At 46.5% G+C, this 22555-nt stretch overlaps 1 protein-coding gene across 1 annotated transcript in view; it reads right to left on the bottom strand.

The window, feature by feature from the left end:
* The window catches only part of ltn1 (listerin E3 ubiquitin protein ligase 1), a 75902-nt gene that overhangs the window by 13682 nt on the left and 39665 nt on the right, over positions 1–22555 (bottom strand). The window contains 5 exon segments of the mRNA XM_031809100.1: positions 7729–7915; positions 12730–12807; positions 13919–14156; positions 16684–16897; positions 20587–20731. Coding sequence (XP_031664960.1) covers positions 7729–7915; positions 12730–12807; positions 13919–14156; positions 16684–16897; positions 20587–20731 — 862 coding nt within the window.

The raw sequence follows: 22555 nt of genomic DNA, 5'->3' as shown, positions 1-22555 counted from the left end.
ATAGACTTAGCAGGCTAGCTAGCCTCGCTATAGACTTAGCAGGCTAGCTAGCCTCGCTATAGACTTAGCAGGCTAGCTAGCCTCGCTATAGACTTAGCAGGCTAGCTAGCCTCGCTATAGACTTAGCAGGCTAGCTAGCCTCGCTATAGACTTAGCAGGCTAGCTAGCCTCGCTATAGACTTAGCTGGCTAGCTAGCCTCGCTATAGACTTAGCTGGCTAGCTAGCCTCGCTATAGACTTAGCTGATATACCTTGGTATTATGTAGTCATGAGGAGACAGACTACCAGATATACCCTGGTATTATGGAGACAGACCACCAGATATACCCTGGTATTATGGAGACAGACCACCAGATATACCCTGGTATTATGTAGTCATGAGGAGACAGACTACCAGATATACCCTGGTATTATGGAGACAGACCACCAGATATACCCTGGTATTATGGAGACAGACCACCAGATATACCCTGGTATTATGTAGTCATGAGGAGACAGACCATCAGATATACCCTGGTATTATGTAGTCATGAGGAGACAGACCACCAGATTTACCCTGGTATTATATAGTCATGAGGAGACAGACTACCAGATATACCCTGGTATTATGGAGACAGACCACCAGATATACCCTGGTATTATGTAGTCATGAGGAGACAGACCACCAGATATACCCTGGTATTATGTAGTCATGAGGAGACAGACTACCAGATATACCCTGGTATTATGGAGACAGACCACCAGATATACCCTGGTATTATGTAGTCATGAGGAGACAGACCACCAGATATACCCTGGTATTATGTAGTCATGAGGAGACAGACCACCAGATATACCCTGGTATTATGGAGACAGACCACCAGATATACCCTGGTATTATGTAGTCATGAGGAGACAGACCACCAGATATACCCTGGTATTATGTAGTCATGAGGAGACAGACCACCAGATATACCCTGGTATTATGTAGTCATGAGGAGACAGACCACCAGATATACCCTGGTATTATGGAGACAGACCACCAGATATACCCTGGTATTATGGAGACAGACCACCAGATATACCCTGGTATTATGGAGACAGACCACCAGATATACCCTGGTATTATGCAGTCATGAGGAGACAGACCACCAGATATACCCTGGTATTATGCAGTCATGAGGAGACAGACCACCAGATATACCCTGGTATTATGTAGTCATGAGGAGACAGACCACCAGATATACCCTGGTATGATGTAGTCATGAGGAGACAGACCACCAGATATACCCTGGTATTATGTAGTCATGAGGAGATAGACCACCAGATATACCCTGGTATTATGGAGACAGACCACCAGATATATACCCTGGTATTATGTAGCTGAGGAGACAGACCACCAGATATACCCTGGTATTATGGAGTCATGAGGAGACAGACCACCAGATATACCCTGGTGTTATGTAGTCATGAGGAGACAGACCACCAGATATACCCTGGTTTTATGTAGTCATGAGGAGACAGACCACCAGATATACCCTGGTATTATGTAGTCATGAGGAGACAGACCACCAGATATACCCTGGTATTATGTAGTCATGAGGAGACAGACCACCAGATATACCCTGGTATTATGGAGACAGACCACCAGATATACCCTGGTATTATGTAGTCATGAGGAGACAGACCACCAGATATACCCTGGTATTATGGAGACAGACCACCAGATATACCCTGGTATTATGTAGTCATGAGGAGACAGACCACCAGATATACCCTGGTATTATGTAGTCATGAGGAGACAGACCACCAGATATATACCCTGGTATTATGTAGTCATGAGGAGACAGACCACCAGATATACCCTGGTATTATGTAGTCATGAGGAGACAGACCACCAGATATATACCCTGGTATTATGTAGTCATGAGGAGACAGACCACCAGATATACCCTGGTATTATGTAGTCATGAGGAGACAGACCACCAGATATACCCTGGTATTATGTAGTCATGAGGAGACAGACCACCAGATATACCCTGGTATTATGTAGTCATGAGGAGACAGACCACCAGATATACCCTGGTATTATGGAGACAGACCACCAGATATACCCTGGTATTATGTAGTCATGAGGAGACAGACCACCAGATATACCCTGGTATTATGTAGTCATGAGGAGACAGACCACCAGATATACCCTGGTATTATGTAGTCATGAGGAGACAGACCACCAGATATACCCTGGTATTATGTAGTCATGAGGAGACAGACCACCAGATATACCCTGGTATTATGGAGACAGACCACCAGATTTTCCCTGGTATTATGTAGTCATGAGTAGACAGACCACCAGATATACCCTGGTATTATGGAGACAGACCACCAGATATATACCCTGGTATTATGTAGTCATGAGGAGACAGACCACCAGATATACCCTGGTATTATGGAGACATGAGGAGACAGACCACCAGATATACCCTGGTATTATGTAGTCATGAGGAGACAGACCACCAGATATACCCTGGTATTATGTAGTCATGAGGAGACAGACCACCAGATATACCCTGGTATTATGGAGACAGACCACCAGATATATACCCTGGTATTATGTAGTCATGAGGAGACAGACCACCAGATATACCCTGGTATTATGGAGACAGACCACCAGATATACCCTGGTATTATGTAGTCATGAGGAGACAGACCACCAGATATACCCTGGTATTATGTAGTCATGAGGAGACAGACCACCAGATATACCCTGGTATTATGTAGTCATGAGGAGACAGACCACCAGATATACCCTGGTATTATGTAGTCATGAGGAGACAGACCACCAGATATACCCTGGTATTATGTAGTCATGAGGAGCCAGACCACCAGATATACCCTGGTATTATGTAGTCATGAGGAGACAGACCACCAGATATACCCTGGTATTATGTAGTCATGAGGAGACAGACCACCAGATATACCCTGGTATTATGGAGACAGACCACCAGATATACCCTGGTATTATGTAGTCATGAGGAGACAGACCACCAGATATACCCTGGTATTATGTAGTCATGAGGAGACAGACCACCAGATATACCCTGGTATTATGTAGTCATGAGGAGACAGACCACCAGATATACCCTGGTATTATGTAGTCATGAGGAGACAGACCACCAGATATACCCTGGTATTATGGAGACAGACCACCAGATATACCCTGGTATTATGGAGACAGACCACCAGATATACCCTGGTATTATGCAGTCATGAGGAGACAGACCACCAGATATACCCTGGTATTATGCAGTCATGAGGAGACAGACCACCAGATATACCCTGGTATTATGTAGACAGACCAGATATACCCTGGTATTATGGAGACAGACCACCAGATATACCCTGGTATTATGCAGTCATGAGGAGACAGACCACCAGATATACCCTGGTATTATGTAGACAGACCAGATATACCCTGGTATTATGGAGACAGACCACCAGATATACCCTGGTATTATGTAGTCATGAGGAGACAGACCACCAGATATACCCTGGTATTATGGAGACAGACCACCAGATTTTCCCTGGTATTATGTAGTCATGAGTAGACAGACCACCAGATATACCCTGGTATTATGGAGACAGACCACCAGATATACCCTGGTATTATGGAGACAGACCACCAGATATACCCTGGTATTATGTAGACAGACCACCAGATATACCCTGGTATTATGTAGACAGACCACCAGATATACCCTGGTATTATGTAGTCATGAGGAGACAGACCACCAGATATACCCTGGTATTATGTAGTCATGAGGAGACAGACCACCAGATATACCCTGGTATTATGTAGTCATGAGGAGACAGACCACCAGATATACCCTGGTATTATGTAGTCATGAGGAGACAGACCACCAGATATACCCTGGTATTATGGAGACAGACCACCAGATTTTCCCTGGTATTATGTAGTCATGAGTAGACAGACCACCAGATATACCCTGGTATTATGGAGACAGACCACCAGATATATACCCTGGTATTATGTAGTCATGAGGAGACAGACCACCAGATATACCCTGGTATTATGGAGACAGACCACCAGATATACCCTGGTATTATGTAGTCATGAGGAGACAGACCACCAGATATACCCTGGTATTATGTAGTCATGAGGAGACAGACCACCAGATATACCCTGGTATTATGTAGTCATGAGGAGACAGACCACCAGATATACCCTGGTATTATGGAGACAGACCACCAGATTTTCCCTGGTATTATGTAGTCATGAGTAGACAGACCACCAGATATACCCTGGTATTATGGAGACAGACCACCAGATATATACCCTGGTATTATGTAGTCATGAGGAGACAGACCACCAGATATACCCTGGTATTATGGAGACAGACCACCAGATATACCCTGGTATTATGTAGTCATGAGGAGACAGACCACCAGATATACCCTGGTATTATGTAGTCATGAGGAGACAGACCACCAGATATACCCTGGTATTATGTAGTCATGAGGAGACAGACCACCAGATATACCCTGGTATTATGTAGTCATGAGGAGACAGACCACCAGATATACCCTGGTATTATGTAGTCATGAGGAGCCAGACCACCAGATATACCCTGGTATTATGTAGTCATGAGGAGACAGACCACCAGATATACCCTGGTATTATGTAGTCATGAGGAGACAGACCACCAGATATACCCTGGTATTATGGAGACAGACCACCAGATATACCCTGGTATTATGTAGTCATGAGGAGACAGACCACCAGATATACCCTGGTATTATGTAGTCATGAGGAGACAGACCACCAGATATACCCTGGTATTATGTAGTCATGAGGAGACAGACCACCAGATATACCCTGGTATTATGTAGTCATGAGGAGACAGACCACCAGATATACCCTGGTATTATGGAGACAGACCACCAGATATACCCTGGTATTATGGAGACAGACCACCAGATATACCCTGGTATTATGCAGTCATGAGGAGACAGACCACCAGATATACCCTGGTATTATGCAGTCATGAGGAGACAGACCACCAGATATACCCTGGTATTATGTAGACAGACCAGATATACCCTGGTATTATGGAGACAGACCACCAGATATACCCTGGTATTATGCAGTCATGAGGAGACAGACCACCAGATATACCCTGGTATTATGTAGACAGACCAGATATACCCTGGTATTATGGAGACAGACCACCAGATATACCCTGGTATTATGTAGTCATGAGGAGACAGACCACCAGATATACCCTGGTATTATGGAGACAGACCACCAGATTTTCCCTGGTATTATGTAGTCATGAGTAGACAGACCACCAGATATACCCTGGTATTATGGAGACAGACCACCAGATATACCCTGGTATTATGGAGACAGACCACCAGATATACCCTGGTATTATGTAGACAGACCACCAGATATACCCTGGTATTATGTAGACAGACCACCAGATATACCCTGGTATTATGTAGTCATGAGGAGACAGACCACCAGATATACCCTGGTATTATGTAGTCATGAGGAGACAGACCACCAGATATACCCTGGTATTATGTAGTCATGAGGAGACAGACCACCAGATATACCCTGGTATTATGGAGACAGACCACCAGATTTTCCCTGGTATTATGTAGTCATGAGTAGACAGACCACCAGATATACCCTGGTATTATGGAGACAGACCACCAGATATACCCTGGTATTATGTAGACAGACCACCAGATATACCCTGGTATTATGTAGTCATGAGGAGACAGACCACCAGATATACCCTGGTATTATGTAGTCATGAGGAGACAGACCACCAGATATACCCTGGTATTATGTAGTCATGAGGAGACAGACCACCAGATATACCCCTGGTATTATGGAGACAGACCACCAGATATACCCTGGTATTATGGAGACAGACCACCAGATATACCCTGGTATTATGGAGACACTCACTAACTGGCACTCACTCACTCACTCACTAACTGGCACTCACTCACTCACTCACTGGCACTCACTCACTAACTGGCACTCACTCACTCACTGGCACTCACTAACTGACACTCACTGTCACTCACTAACTGTCACTCACTAACTGTCACTCACTAACTGTCACTCACTAACTGTCACTCACTGACTCACTCACTCACTGACTCACTCACTCACTCACTGACTCACTCACTCACTCACTGACTCACTCACTCACTGACTCACTCCTGTGTTTAGATAAAGCCGAGAATAAAAGAAAAGTGGCGACCTATAATTAAATTGTAAAAGAACGACCTCCTACACAGCAAATGGTACGTGTGTATTGATTTATTTATCACTATTTATGCAGGGCGCACTGCACAGAACACCAGAATAATTATTATGTTTGTTTACGTGTCAATTAATCGCTAAGGGATGGGTTACCAACTAACTAACTGGCACTCACTCACTCACTAACTGGCACTCACTCACTCACTAACTGGCACTCACTCACTCACTAACTGGCACTCACTCACTCACTAACTGGCACTCACTCACTCACTAACTGGCACTCACTCACTCACTAACTGGCACTCACTCACTCACTAACTGGCACTCACTCACTCACTCACTGGCACTCACTCACTCACTAACTGGCACTCACTCACTCACTAACTGGCACTCACTCACTCACTAACTGGCACTCACTCACTCACTAACTGGCACTCACTCACTCACTAACTGGCACTCACTCACTAGCACTCACTCACTCACTCACTCACTAACTGGCACTCACTCACTCACTAACTGGCACTCACTCACTCACTCACTAACTGGCACTCACTCACTCACTCACTCACTAACTGGCACTCACTCACTCACTCACTAACTGGCACTCACTCACTCACTAACTGGCACTCAACTCACTCACTAACTGGCACTCACTCACTCACTCACTAACTCACTCACTCACTCACTCACTCACTCACTCACTCACTCACTCACTCACTCACTCACTCACTCACTCACTCACTCACTCACTCACTCACTGGCACTCACTCACTCACTGGCACTCACTCACTCACTGGCACTCACTCACTCACTGGCACTCACTCACTGGCACTCACTCACTCACTGGCACTCACTCACTCACTGGCACTCACTCACTCACTCACTCACTCACTCACTGGCACTCACTCACTCACTCACTAACTGGCACTTACTCACTCACTAACTGGCACTCACTCACTCACTCACTAACTGGCACTCACTCACTCACTCACTAACTGGCACTCACTCACTCACTCACTCACTCACTAACTGGCACTCACTCACTCACTAACTGGCACTCATTCACTCACTCACTGGCACTCACTCACTCACTGGCACTCACTCACTCACTGGCACTCACTCACTCACTCACTCACTGGCACTCACTCACTCACTCACTAACTGGCACTCACTCACTCACTCACTGGCACTCACTCACTCACTGGCACTCACTAACTGACACTCACTGTCACTCACTAACTGTCACTCACTAACTGTCACTCACTAACTGTCACTCACTAACTGTCACTCACTAACTGTCACTCACTGACTGTCACTCACTGACTCACTCACTCACTGACTCACTGACTCACTCACTCACTCACTGACTCACTCACTCACTGACTCACTCACTCACTCACTGACTCACTCACTGACTCACTCACTCACTCCAGCTGTAGACTTACGTGGGAGGGAGAAGCCTTGAAGAAGGACAGCAGTAGTTTCCAGGCCAGCAGGTAGGCCAGGATACAGGAGTATTCCACAGAGAGAGGTTGAACCACTGCAAACTCCCCGACACACACTCCAACCATGATGCTCTCACACAACTCCTCACACGTAGACAGGAGGGTCATGAGAGCTGCCGGGGGAGACCTACACACACACACACACACACACACACACACACACACACACACACACAGAGAGAGAAAGCACAGAGTTAAATATACACACAAAAACACACATCGTTAGAAAACACAGACACAAAGATATATTAGCAAATAACTCCCAACTAAGGTCTGTTCTTCGGTCAGAGGCAAAGCCAAGGGAAACAGCCCTTACGAGGGAGTTAACACACGATAACTTAGCCTAGCATTTAGTAATACCAGTACCAAACTAAATGTTTATATTAACCCCCGCTGTACCAAACTAAATGCTTATATTAACCCCCCGCTGTACCAAACTAAATGCTTATATTAACCCCCCGCTGTACCAAACTAAATGCTTATATTAACCCCCGCTGTACCAAACTAAATGCTGGGTTTATATTAACCCCCGCTGTACCAAACTAAATGCTTCAATTAACCCCCGCTGTACCAAACTAAATGCTTATATTAACCCCCGCTGTACCAAACTAAATGCTTATATTAACCCCCCGCTGTACCAAACTAAATGCTTATATTAACCCCCGCTGTACCAAACTAAATGCTTATATTAACCCCCGCTGTACCAAACTACTTATATTAACCCCCTGCTGTACCAACTAAATGCATATATTAACCCCCCGCTGTACAAACTAAATGCTTATATTAACCCCCGCTGTACCAAACTAAATGCTTATATTAACCCCGCTGTACCAAACTAAAATGCTGGGTTTATATTAACCCCCGCTGTACCAAACTAAATGCTGGGTTTATATTAACCCCCGCTGTACCAAACTAATGCTGGGTTTATATTAACCCCCGCTGTACCAAACTAAATGCTTATATTAACCCCCGCTGTACCAAACTAAATGCTTATATTAACCCCCGCTGTACCAAACTAAATGCTTATATTAACCCCCGCTGTACCAAACTAAATGCTTATATTAACCCCCGCTGTACCAAACTAAATGCTTATATTAACCCCCGCTGTACCAAACTAAATGCTTATATTAACCCCCGCTGTACCAAACTAAATGCTTATATTAACCCCCGCTGTACCAACTAAATGCATATATTAACCCCGCTGTACCAAACTAAATGCTTATATTAACCCCCGCTGTACCAAACTAATGCTTATATTAACCCCCGCTGTACCAAACTAAATGCTTATATTAACCCCCGCTGTACCAAACTAAATGCTTATATTAACCCCCGCTGTACCAAACTAAATGCTTATATTAACCCCCGCTGTACCAAACTAAATGCTTATATTAACCCCCGCTGTACCAAACTAAATGCTTATATTAACCCCCGCTGTACCAAACTAAATGCTTATATTAAACCCCCGCTGTACCAAACTAAATGCTTATATTAACCCCCGCTGTACCAAACTAAATGCTTATATTAACCCAGCTGTACCAAACTAAATGCTGGGTTTATATTAACCCCCGCTGTACCAAGCTAAATGCTTATATTAACCCCGCTGTAACTAACTCAATGCTGGGTTTATATTAACCCCCGCTGTACCAAACTAAATGCTGGGTTTATATTAACCCCCGCTGTACTAAACTAAATGCTTATATTAACCCCGCTGTACCAAACTAAATGCTTATATTAACCCCCGCTGTACCAAACTAAATGCTTATATTAACCCCGCTGTAACTAACTCAATGCTGGGTTTATATTAACCCCCGCTGTACCAAACTAAATGCTGGGTTTATATTAACCCCCGCTGTACTAAACTAAATGCTTATATTAACCCCGCTGTACCAAACTAAATGCTTATATTAACCCCCGCTGTACCAAACTAAATGCTAGGTTTATATTAACCCCCTGTACCAAACTAAATGCTTATATTAACCCCCGCTGTACCAAACTAAATGCTTATATTAACCCCAGCTGTACCAAACTAAATGACTCTACACTCTAACCACTAGGCTACCTGCCGACTCTACACTCTAACCACTAGGCTACCTGCCGACTCTACACTCTAACCACTAGGCTACACCAACATCATCCAACATCATTTACAAACCAAGCATGTGTGTTTAATTAATGAGTCCGCCAGATCAGAGGCAGTAGGGAACTTCTTTTGATAACCGCGTAAATTGGACCATTTCTTCTGTCCTGCTAAAGCATAAGAGTACTTATTTAATATACTTACTTAAAATATTTTTAAAGTACTACGTAAGTACTTTTGTGGTGTCAGAGAAAAAATATGGTCTTCAAAAGTACATTTTTTGTAAATTGCAATAGTGAAGTTCAATATCCCCCCAAAAAACTACTTAAGTAGTACTTAAAAAATATTTTTACTGAAGTACTTTTACACCACTGGTTGCCGGAGAGGAAGGAAACTGCTCAGGGATTTCACCCTGAGGCCAATGGTGACTTCAAAACTGTTACACAGTTTAATGGCTGTGATAGGAGAGAACTGAGGATGGATCAACAACACTGTAGTTACTCCACCATTCTAACCTAAATGACAGAGTGAAGAGAAGGAAACCTGTACAGAATAAATATATTCCAAAACATGCCTCCTGTTTGCAACAAGACACTAAAGTAATACTGCAAGAAAATGTGGCAAAACAATAAACTTTTTGTCCTGAATAGAAAGTGTTAAAAAAAAACTTACTGAGTACCACTCTCTATATTTTCTAGCATAGTGGTGGCTGGCATATAGTTAAGGAACTGGGGGGGGGGGGGTTTCAGGATAAAAAATAAACAGAATGAGGCTAAAATCAGCACAAAATCCTAGAAGAAAACCTGGTTCAGTCTGCTTTCCACCAGACACTGGGTGACGAATTCACCTTTCAGCAGGACAATAACCTACAACACACACAAGGCCAAATCTACACTGGAGTTGTTTACCAAGAAGACACTGAATGTTCCTGAATGTTCCCGAGTTCCAGTTTGGACTGAAATCTACATGAAAATGGTTGCCTAGCAACGATCAACAACCAATTGTGACAGAGCTTGAAGAATTTTCTAAAGAATTAAATGGGTAAAAGTTGCCCAATCCAGGTGTGGAAAAGCTCTTAGAGACTCAACCAGAAAAGACTCACAGCTATTGCCTCAGGGGTGTGAATACTTATGTAAATTATATCTGTAATTAATTTTCAATAAATTGACACATTTCAAAAAAATATATATATAAAGTTTTCAGTGTCAGTAAGGGGGATTTTTTTTATTTTATCCTTATCAATCTATACACAATACCTAATAATAATTAAACCAAAACCATTTTAGCATTTAAAAAAAACTGAAATACCTTACAAGTATTCATATCCTTTGCTATGAGACTCTAAATTGAGCTCAGGTGCTTCCTGTTTCCATTAATCATCTTTGAGATGTTTCTACAACTTGTTTGGAGTTCATCTGTGGTAAATTAAATTGATTGGACATGATTTGGAAAGGCACACACCTGTCTGTACAGTAAGGTCCCACAGTTGACAGTGCATGTTAGAGCAAAAACCAAGCCATGAGGTCGAAGGAATTGTCCGTAGAGCTCCGAGACAGGATTGTGTCGAGGCACAGATCTGGGGAAGGGTACCAAAACATTTCTGCAGCATTGAAGGTCCCCAAGAACACAGTAACCTCCATTCTTAAATGGAATAAGTTTGGAACCACCAAGACTCTTCCTAGAGCTGGCCGCCTGGTCAACCTGAGCAATCGGGGGAGAAGGGCCTTGGTCAGGGAGGTGATCAAGAACCCAATGGTCACTTCGACAGAGCTCCAGAGTTCCTCTATGGAGATGGGAGAACCTTCCAGAAGGACAACCATCTCAGCAGCACTCCACCAATCAGGCCTTTGTGGTAGAGTGGCCAGACCGAAGCCACTCTTCAGTAAAAGGCACATGCCCCTGCTTGGAGTTTGCCAAAAGGCACCTAAAGGACTCTGGTTTGATGAAACCAAGATTGAACTCTTTGGCCTGAATGCGAAGCGTCACGGCTGGAGGAAACCTGGCACCATTCCTACGGTGAAGCATGGTGGTGGCAGCATCATGCTGTGGGGATGTTTTTCAGTGGCAGGGACTGGGAAACTAGTCAGGATTGAGGGAAAGATGAACAGAGTATAGTGCAGAGAGATCCTTGATAAAAAACCTGCTCCAGAGTGCTCAGGATCCCAGACTGGGGCGAAGGTTCATCTAAAAACCTGTTTTTGCCTTGTCATTGTGGGGTATTGTGATGTCATTGTGGGGTATTGTGATGTCATTGTGGGGTATTGTGATGTCATTATGGGGTATTGTGATGTCATTATGAGATTTTGTGTAGATTGATGAAGGGGGATAAAACGATTTAATCAATTTTATAATAAGGTTGTAACGTAACGAAATGTGGAAAGGTCAAAGGGTCTGAATACTTTCCGAGTGCCACTGTAGATAAGCTAGTCTATTAGCCTTATTATGACCATTGCCCTAGCTAGTTTGAATAGCACTAGCCACGTTATGACTGACAGCTAGAGGCAGCAAACAATGTACCCAGGCCTGGCCTGCTGCCATTTACAATCTGATAGCAATATTTCTAGGAAGAAAAAAGAAATGTATTGGTGAATTATATTAATAATGCATTGAACTGCATCCATCTATTCTGACAACAATGCCTTACTGTATGTCATGGAAGGTTGAATCAAAAATAATCTATTAAAAAATATATCTATATTTTAAACCTCTTATAAACATGGTTTTGTAGCATAACCTGGTAATTTGATATTTTGGGCAGATATTATGATCGTCTGTAAAAGTAGTTAAAACGCTGTGATTTCCACTTTAACTAACAGATGGACATCCCATAGTGACACACACCCAATCGGGGCTGTTACACTCACAGACACGGTTCCTCTCCATCGTCCTCTGGCTTGGTGTCGTCTCCCTCTCCATCACACTCTGGGAGAGTAGGCATTACCCTGGGACAGACAGACAGACAGACGGACAGGTCATGCTCCTTGACACTGAATCAACAAGTGAGCTCAGGAGGCTTGTCGTATGGGTAGGCATTCACGTACCATGCAAGAGTTGTCAACAAGTTCGAACAAACATGTTCCGTGGCAGTGAACACACAGACAGACATTGATATATTGATTTGTTCTCTCTCGTACTTGTCTACCCTGTGATTGACAGTGGGTTATAATCTTACTTGTCTAGTATGTGGTAGACAGTGTCTTATATATCCTACTTGTCTAGTATGTGGTAGACAGTGTCTTATATAGCCTACTTGTCTAGTATGTGGTAGACAGTGTGTTATATATTCTACTTGTCTAGTATGTGGTAGACAGTGTGTTATATATCCTACTTGTCTAGTATGTGGTAGACAGTGTCTTATATATCTTACTTGACTAGTATGTGGTAGACAGTATGTGGTAGGCAGTGTGTTATATATCCTGTATGTGGTAGACAGTGTGTTATATATTCTACTTGTCTTTTATGTGGTAGACAGTGAGTTATATATTCTACTTGTCTAGTATGTGGTAGACAGTGCGTTCTAATCTTACTTGTCTAGAATGTGGTAGACAGTATGTGGTAGACAGGATGTTATATATCCTACTTGTCTAGAATGTGGTAGACAGTATGTGGTAGACAGTGTGCTCTAATCTTACTTGTCTAGAATGTGGTAGACAGTGAGTTATATATCCTACTTGTCTAGAATGTGGTAGACAGTGAGTTATATATCCTACTTGTCTAGAATGTGGTAGACAGTATGTGGTAGACAGTGAGTTATATATCCTACTTGTCTAGAATGTGGTAGACAGTATGTGGTAGACAGTGAGTTATATATACTACTTGTCTAGAATGTGGTAGACAGTATGTGGTAGACAGTGAGTTATATATCCTACTTGTCTAGAATGTGGTAGACAGTATGTGGTAGACAGTGAGTTATATATCCTACTTGTCTAGAATGTGGTAGACAGTGTGTTATATATCCTACTTGTCTAGAATGTGGTAGACAGTATGTGGTAGACAGTGAGTTATATATCCTACTTGTCTAGAATGTGGTAGACAGTGAGTTATATATCCTACTTGTCTAGAATGTGGTAGACAGTGAGTTGCAGCGGTCTGGCTTTGAACAGCAGCAAAGGAGTTAGTGTGTTGAGTAGGGTCTGCAGTGCCTCAGGTAGGCTTGTCTTCTGGTCTGCCACGAACCGCGCTGGCAAGGAATTATGGGTAAGCTGCTGCAGCGGGACGTAGGTCAGAGCCATGCCCACAGACCGCAGGACAGCCAATGGGAACAGTGGATCGTCTGGCTCCTTGAAGGCCTCTACGGAAGGGGAGAAAGGACAACAAGGGTTTAAAATTAGACAAGAAAATGTATTGTCGGAATCTCACCTTGAGGGTTACTATGGGATTAGTATGAATGTGATACTGCTTCATAATGACAGTCTAACCCACCCACCACATACACACCCTGACCCCCCCTCACCACCTCACACACCCTGACCCCCCCTCACCACCTCATACACACCCTGACCCCCCCCCTCACCACCTCATACACACCCTGACCCCCCCTCACCACCTCATACACACCCTGACCCCCCCTCACCACCTCATACACACCCTGACCCCCCCTCACCACATACACACCCTGACCACCCCTCACACACACCCTGACCCCCCCTCACCACCTCATACACACCCTGACCCCCCCCTCACCACCTCATACACACCCTGACCCCCCCTGACCACCTCATACACACCCTGACCCCCCTTCACTACCTCATACACACCCTGACCCCCCCTCACTACCTCATACACACCCTGACCCCCCCTCACTACCTCATACACACCCTGACCCCCCCCCCATTACCTCATACACAGCCTGACCCCCCCCTCACCACACACACCCTGTCCTCCCCTCACTACCTCATACACACCCTGACCCCCCCACCACATACACACCCTGTCCTCCCCTCACTACCTCATACACACCCTGACCCCCCCACCACATACACACCCTGAACCCCCCATCACTACCTCATACTCACCCTGACCCCCCCACCACATACACACCCTGAACCCCCCCATCACTACCTCATACTCACCCTGACCCCCCCACCACCACCCCACCCTGACCCCCCCCCCACCACAAACACACCCTGACCCCCCCCCCCCCCCACCACAAACACACCCTGACCCCCCCCACCACATACACACCCTGACCCCCCCTCACTACCTCATACACACCCTGACCCCCCCCTCATACCTCATACACACCCTGAACCCCCCATCACTACCCCACCCTGACCCCCCCCCACCACAAACACACCCTGACCCCCCCCCCCCACCACAAACACACCCTGACCCCCCCCCACCACATACACACCCTGACCCCCCCTCACTACCTCATACACACCCTGACCCCCCCCTCATACCTCATACTCACCCTGACCCCCCCACCACATACACACCCTGAACCCCCCATCACTACCTCATACTCACCCTGACCCCCCCCACCACCACCACACCCTGACCCCCCCCCACCACAAACACACCCTGACCCCCCCACCACATACACACCCTGAACCCCCCATCACTACCTCATACTCACCCTGACCCCCCCACCACATACACACCCTGACCCCCCCATCACTACCTCATACTCACCCTGACCCCCCCACCACCACCCCACCCTGACCCCCCCCACCACAAACACACCCTGACCCCCCCCACCACATACACACCCTGACCCCCCCTCACTACCTCATACACACCCTGACCCCCCCTCACTACCTCATACACACCCGGACCCCCCCCCATTACCTCATACACACCCTGTCCTCCCCTCACTACCTCATACACACCCTGACCCCCCCTCACCAAGTACACACCCTGACCCCCACCACACCCTGACCCCCCCACCACATACACACCCTGACCCCCCCTCCCATCCCTACCAGTGATCTTGCCAGGCAGGGGCAGCATCAGGTTGTATACCCCCCCCCCCCCCCCCCCCACCACCACACCCTGACCCCCCCTCCCATCCCTACCAGTGATCTTGCCAGGCAGGGGCAGCATCAGGCTGTATACCCCCCCCACCACACCCTGACCCCCCCCTCCCATCCCTACCAGTGATCTTGCCAGGCAGGGGCAGCATCAGGCTGTATACCCCCCCCCCCCCCACCACATACACACCCTGACCCCCCCTCCCATCCCTACCAGTGATCTTGCCAGGCAGGGGCAGCATCAGGCTGTATACCCCCCCCCCCCCACCACCACACCCTGACCCCCCCTCCCATCCCTACCAGTGATCTTGCCAGGCAGGGGCAGCATCAGGCTGTATACCCCCCCCACCACACCCTGACCCCCCCCTCCCATCCCTACCAGTGATCTTGCCAGGCAGGGGCAGCATCAGGCTGTATACCCCCCCCCCCCCCACCACATACACACCCTGACCCCCCCTCCCATCCCTACCAGTGATCTTGCCAGGCAGGGGCAGCATCAGGCTGTATACCCCCCCCCCCCCCCCACCACCACACCCTGACCCCCCCTCCCATCCCTACCAGTGATCTTGCCAGGCAGGGGCAGCATCAGGCTGTATACCCCCCCCACCACACCCTGACCCCCCCCTCCCATCCCTACCAGTGATCTTGCCAGGCAGGGGCAGCATCAGGCTGTATACCCCCCCCCCCCCCCCCCCCACACCCTGACCCCCCCTCCCATCCCTACCAGTGATCTTGCCAGGCAGGGGCAGCATCAGGCTGTATATCCCCCCCCACCACACCCTGACCCCCCTCACCACATACACACCCTGATCCCCACCACACCCTGACCCCCCCTCCCATCCCTACCAGTGATCTTGCCAGGCAGGGGCAGCATCAGGCTGTATATCCCCTCTATGAAGAAGTCGTTCCACTCTGCGGTCAGCTCTGAGGGCAGTAGGTCATCCACACCAGGCGGGGGCGCTGTGAAGAACTGGTTCAGCTGCACGATCAGCTCACAGGTCTCACACACCAACAACTGCACCCAGGGGTTCCACAGACAACCCACGTTATCGCTAGTCGTCTGGAGGGAGGGCGAGAGGGAGGGAGGGAGGGGCTGTAAAATTAACCTTGGTCTGGGACCTTGGTGTGATGCTCACATCCACTATAAGGCCATGGTACTTGCCTATGGATCAGGAAGAGGAACTGCCCCTCCCTATCTTCAGGCTATGCTCAAACCCTACACCCCAACCTGAGCACTCTATTCTGCCAACTCCGCTCTCTTGGCCCTCCCACCCTTAAGGGGGGGCAGCTCCCACTCAAAGGTCTTCTCTGTCCTGGCGCCTCAATGGCGGAACCAGCTTCCCCCTCAAGCTAAGAAAGCAGAGTCCCTGCCCATCTTCTGAAAACATCTGAAACCTATTCAACCAGGATGTTAAATAAAACATCTCAGTCACTTTTTCTTTCCCCTACTAGGACTGACTTCTCCGCTAACTTCTCTATCTGGAGATGAATGTACTGACTATGACTGGTCCACCTAGCTATCTGGAGATGAATGTACTGACTATGACTGGTCCACCTAGCTATCTGGAGATGAATGTACTGACTATGACTGGTCCACCTAGCTATCTGGAGATGAATGTACTGACTATGACTGGTCCACCTAGCTATCTGAAGATGAATGTACTGACTAGGACTGGTCCACCTAGCTATCTGGAGATGAATGTACTGACTATGACTGGTCCACCTAGCTATCTGTAGATGAATGTCCTGACTATGACTGGTCCACCTAGCTATCTGGAGATAAATGTACTGACTATGACTGGTCCACCTAGCTATCTGAAGATGAATGTCCTGACTATGACTGGTCCACCTAGCTATCTGAAGATAAATGTACTGACTGTGACTGGTCCACCTAGCTATCTGAAGATGAATGTACTGACTATGACTGGTCCACCTAGCTATCTGGAGATGAATGTACTGACTATGACTGGTCCACCTAGCTATCTGGAGATGAATGTACTGACTATGACTGGTCCACCTAGCTATCTGAAGATAAATGTACTGACTATGACTGGTCCACCTAGCTATCTGAAGATGAATGTCCTGACTATGACTGGTCCACCTAGCTATCTGAAGATGAATGTACTGACTGTGACTGGTCCACCTAGCTATCTGAAGATGAATGTACTGACTATGACTGGTCCACCTAGCTATCTGGAGATGAATGTACTGACTATGACTGGTCCACCTAGCTATCTGGAGATGAATGTACTGACTATGACTGGTCCACCTAGCTATCTGGAGATGAATGTACTGACTAGGACTGGTCCACCTAGCTATCTGGAGATGAATGTACTGACTATGACTGGTCCACCTAGCTATCTGGAGATGAATGTACTGACTATGACTGGTCCACCTAGCTATCTGGAGATGAATGTACTGACTAGGACTGGTCCACCTAGCTATCTGGAGATGAATGTACTGGCTATGACTGGTCCACCTAGCTATCTGAAGATGAATGTCCTGACTATGACTGGTCCACCTAGCTATCTGAAGATGAATGTACTGACTATGACTGGTCCACCTAGCTATCTGAAGATGAATGTACTGACTATGACTGGTCCACCTAGCTATCTGGAGATGAATGTACTGACTATGACTGGTCCACCTAGCTATCTGGAGATGAATGTACTGACTATGACTGGTCCACCTAGCGATCTGAAGATGAATGTCCTGACTATGACTGGTCCACCTAGCTATCTGGAGATGAATGTACTGACTATGACTGGTCCACCTAGCTATCTGAAGATGAATGTACTGACTAGGACTGGTCCACCTAGCTATCTGGAGATGAATGTACTGACTATGACTGGTCCACCTAGCTATCTGTAGATGAATGTCCTGACTATGACTGGTCCACCTAGCTATCTGGAGATAAATGTACTGACTATGACTGGTCCACCTAGCTATCTGAAGATGAATGTCCTGACTATGACTGGTCCACCTAGCTATCTGGAGATGAATGTACTGACTATGACTGGTCCACCTAGCTATCTGAAGATGAATGTCCTGACTATGACTGGTCCACCTAGCTATCTGAAGATGAATGTACTGACTGTGACTGGTCCACCTAGCTATCTGAAGATGAATGTCCTGACTATGACTGGTCCACCTAGCTATCTGGAGATGAATGTACTGACTATGACTGGTCCACCTAGCTATCTGGAGATGAATGTACTGACTATGACTGGTCCACCTAGCTATCTGGAGATGAATGTACTGACTATGACTGGTCCACCTAGCTATCTGAAGATGAATGTCCTGACTATGACTGGTCCACCTAGCTATCTGGAGATGAATGTACTGACTATGACTGGTCCACCTAGCTATCTGAAGATGAATGTACTGACTATGACTGGTCCACCTAGCTATCTGGAGATGAATGTCCTGACTATGACTGGTCCACCTAGCTATCTGGAGATGAATGTACTGACTATGACTGGTCCACCTAGCTATCTGGAGATGAATGTACTGACTATGACTGGTCCACCTAGCTATCTGAAGATGAATGTCCTGACTATGACTGGTCCACCTAGCTATCTGAAGATGAATGTACTGACTGTGACTGGTCCACCTAGCTATCTGAAGATGAATGTACTGACTATGACTGGTCCACCTAGCTATCTGGAGATGAATGTACTGACTATGACTGGTCCACCTAGCTATCTGAAGATGAATGTACTGACTATGACTGGTCCACCTAGCTATCTGGAGATGAATGTACTGACTAGGACTGGTCCACCTAGCTATCTGGAGATGAATGTACTGACTATGACTGGTCCACCTAGCTATCTGGAGATTAATGTACTGACTATGACTGGTCCACCTAGCTATCTGGAGAATAATGTCCTGACTATGACTGGTCCACCTAGCTATCTGGAGATGAATGTACTGACTATGACTGGTCCACCTAGCTATCTGGAGAATAATGTCCTGACTATGACTGGTCCACCTAGCTATCTGAAGATGAATGTACTGACTATGACTGGTCCACCTAGCTATCTGGAGATGAATGTACTGACTATGACTGGTCCACCTAGCTATCTGGAGATGAATGTACTGACTATGACTGGTCCACCTAGCGATCTGAAGATGAATGTCCTGACTATGACTGGTCCACCTAGCTATCTGGAGATGAATGTACTGACTATGACTGGTCCACCTAGCTATCTGGAGATGAATGTACTGACTATGACTGGTCCACCTAACTATCTGAAGATGAATGTACTGACTATGACTGGTCCACCTAGCTATCTGGAGATGAATGTACTGATTATGACTGGTCCACCTAGCTATCTGGAGATGAATGTACTGACTATGACTGGTCCACCTAGCGATCTGAAGATGAATGTCCTGACTATGACTGGTCCACCTAGCTATCTGGAGATGAATGTACTGACTATGACTGGTCCACCTAGCTATCTGGAGATGAATGTACTGACTATGACTGGTCCACCTAACTATCTGAAGATGAATGTACTGACTATGACTGGTCCACCTAGCTATCTGGAGATGAATGTACTGATTATGACTGGTCCACCTAGCTATCTGGAGATGAATGTACTGACTATGACTGGTCCACCTAACTATCTGGAGATGAATGTCCTGACTATAAGTCACTCTGGATATGAGCGTCTGATAAATGACGAGGATGGGTATATGTATATCTATTTGCTTGTCATGGTCACATGGTCTGGGCAGCCATTTTACCTCTAGCCAGGCCAGCATGGAGCAGAGCAGGAAGTCCCACTGGCTGCCCCCGAGGATTGTGGGAAAATGAGTCACCAACCGGGACAGGAGACGCATCATCTCCACGCTGAGAGACAGCTGGGACGCGGTCGTCTTGGACAGGTCACTGGAACACAGAGGGTAAAGGGGTTTAACAGGTCACTGGAACACAGAGGGTAAAGGGTTTTAACAGGTCACTGGAACACAGAGGGTAAAGGGTTTTAACAGACCACTGGAACACAGAGGGTAAAGGGTTTTAACAGACCACTGGAACACAGAGGGTAAAGGGTTTTAACAGACCACTGGAACACAGAGGGTAAAGGGTTTTAACAGACCACTGGAACACAGAGGGTAAAGGGTTTTAACAGACCACTGGAACACAGAGGGTAAAGGGTTTTAACAGACCACCGGAACACAGAGGGTAAAGGGTTTTAACAGACCACCGGAACACAGAGGGTAAAGGGTTTTAACAGGCCACCGGAACACAGAGGGTAAAGGGTTTTAAAGACCACTGGAACACAGAGGGTAAAGGGTTTTAACAGGCCACCGGAACACAGAGGGTAAAGGGTTTTAACAGGAACACAGAGGGTAAAGGGTTTTAACAGACCACTGGAACACAGAGGGTAAAGGGTTTTAACAGGTCACTGGAACACAGAGGGTAAAGGGTTTTAACAGGTCACTGGAACACAGAGGGTAAAGGGTTTTAACAGGTCACTGGAACACAGAGGGTAAAGGGTTTTAACAGGTCACTGGAACACAGAGGGTAAAGGGTTTTAACAGGTCACTGGAACACAGAGGGTAAAGGGGTTTAACAGGTCACTGGAACACAGAGGGTAAAGGGTTTTAACAGGAACACAGAGGGTAAAGGGTTTTAACAGGTCACTGGAACACAGAGGGTAAAGGGTTTTAACAGGAACACAGAGGGTAAAGGGTTTTAACAGGCCACTGGAACACAGAGGGTAAAGGGTTTTAACAGGTCACTGGAACACAGAGGGTAAAGGGGTTTAACAGGTCACTGGAACACAGAGGGTAAAGGGTTTTAACAGGAACACAGAGGGTAAAGGGTTTTAACAGGTCACTGGAACACAGAGGGTAAAGGGTTTTAACAGACCACTGGAACACAGAGGGTAAAGGGTTTTAACAGGAACACAGAGGGTAAAGGGTTTTAACAGGTCACTGGAACACAGAGGGTAAAGGGTTTTAACAGACCACTGGAACACAGAGGGTAAAGGGTTTTAACAGGAACACAGAGGGTAAAGGGTTTTAACAGACCACTGGAACACAGAGGGTAAAGGGTTTTAACAGGTCACTGGAACACAGAGGGTAAAGGGTTTTAACAGGTCACTGGAACACAGAGGGTAAAGGGTTTTAACAGGTCACTGGAACACAGAGGGTAAAGGGGTTTAACAGGGTTTTAACAGGTCACTGGAACACAGAGCCAACACAGAGTTCACTCCATTTGAACATGGCGAACTTTCCATCACTAAATGGCTGCTGTGCATCTCATCAGAGAGAGAGAAATGGAGACAGAGAGGGAAGAGCACAATATGACAGAGAGTACGCAAAACAAACAGAGACCGACAGCTAGAGAGACGAGCCAGGCAGACAGATCCAGCCAGCCAGACAGAAAAAGATAGATGTACAGAAAGACAGAGAGCTGAATCTTCAGCTAGCTAGCCAGCCAGACAGATTCAGCTAGCTAGCCAGCCAGACAGATTCAGCTAGCCAGACAGCCAGACAGATAAAGCTAGCCAGACAGCCAGACAGATAAAGCTAGCCAGACAGATAAAGCTAGCCAGACAGCCAGACAGATAAAGCTAGCCAGACAGCCAGACAGATAAAGCTAGCTAGCCAGCCAGACAGATAAAGCTAGCCAGACAGCCAGACAGATTCAGCTAGATTCAGCTAGCCAGACAGATAAAGCTAGCTAGCCAGCCAGACAGATTCAACT

This window comes from Oncorhynchus kisutch, linkage group LG29, assembly GCF_002021735.2.
Source record: "Oncorhynchus kisutch isolate 150728-3 linkage group LG29, Okis_V2, whole genome shotgun sequence".
In the NCBI taxonomy this organism is placed as follows: domain Eukaryota; kingdom Metazoa; phylum Chordata; class Actinopteri; order Salmoniformes; family Salmonidae; genus Oncorhynchus; species Oncorhynchus kisutch.
The sequence above is the reverse complement of the archived record's forward strand: the minus strand, read 5'-3'. Positions and strand labels throughout refer to the sequence as shown.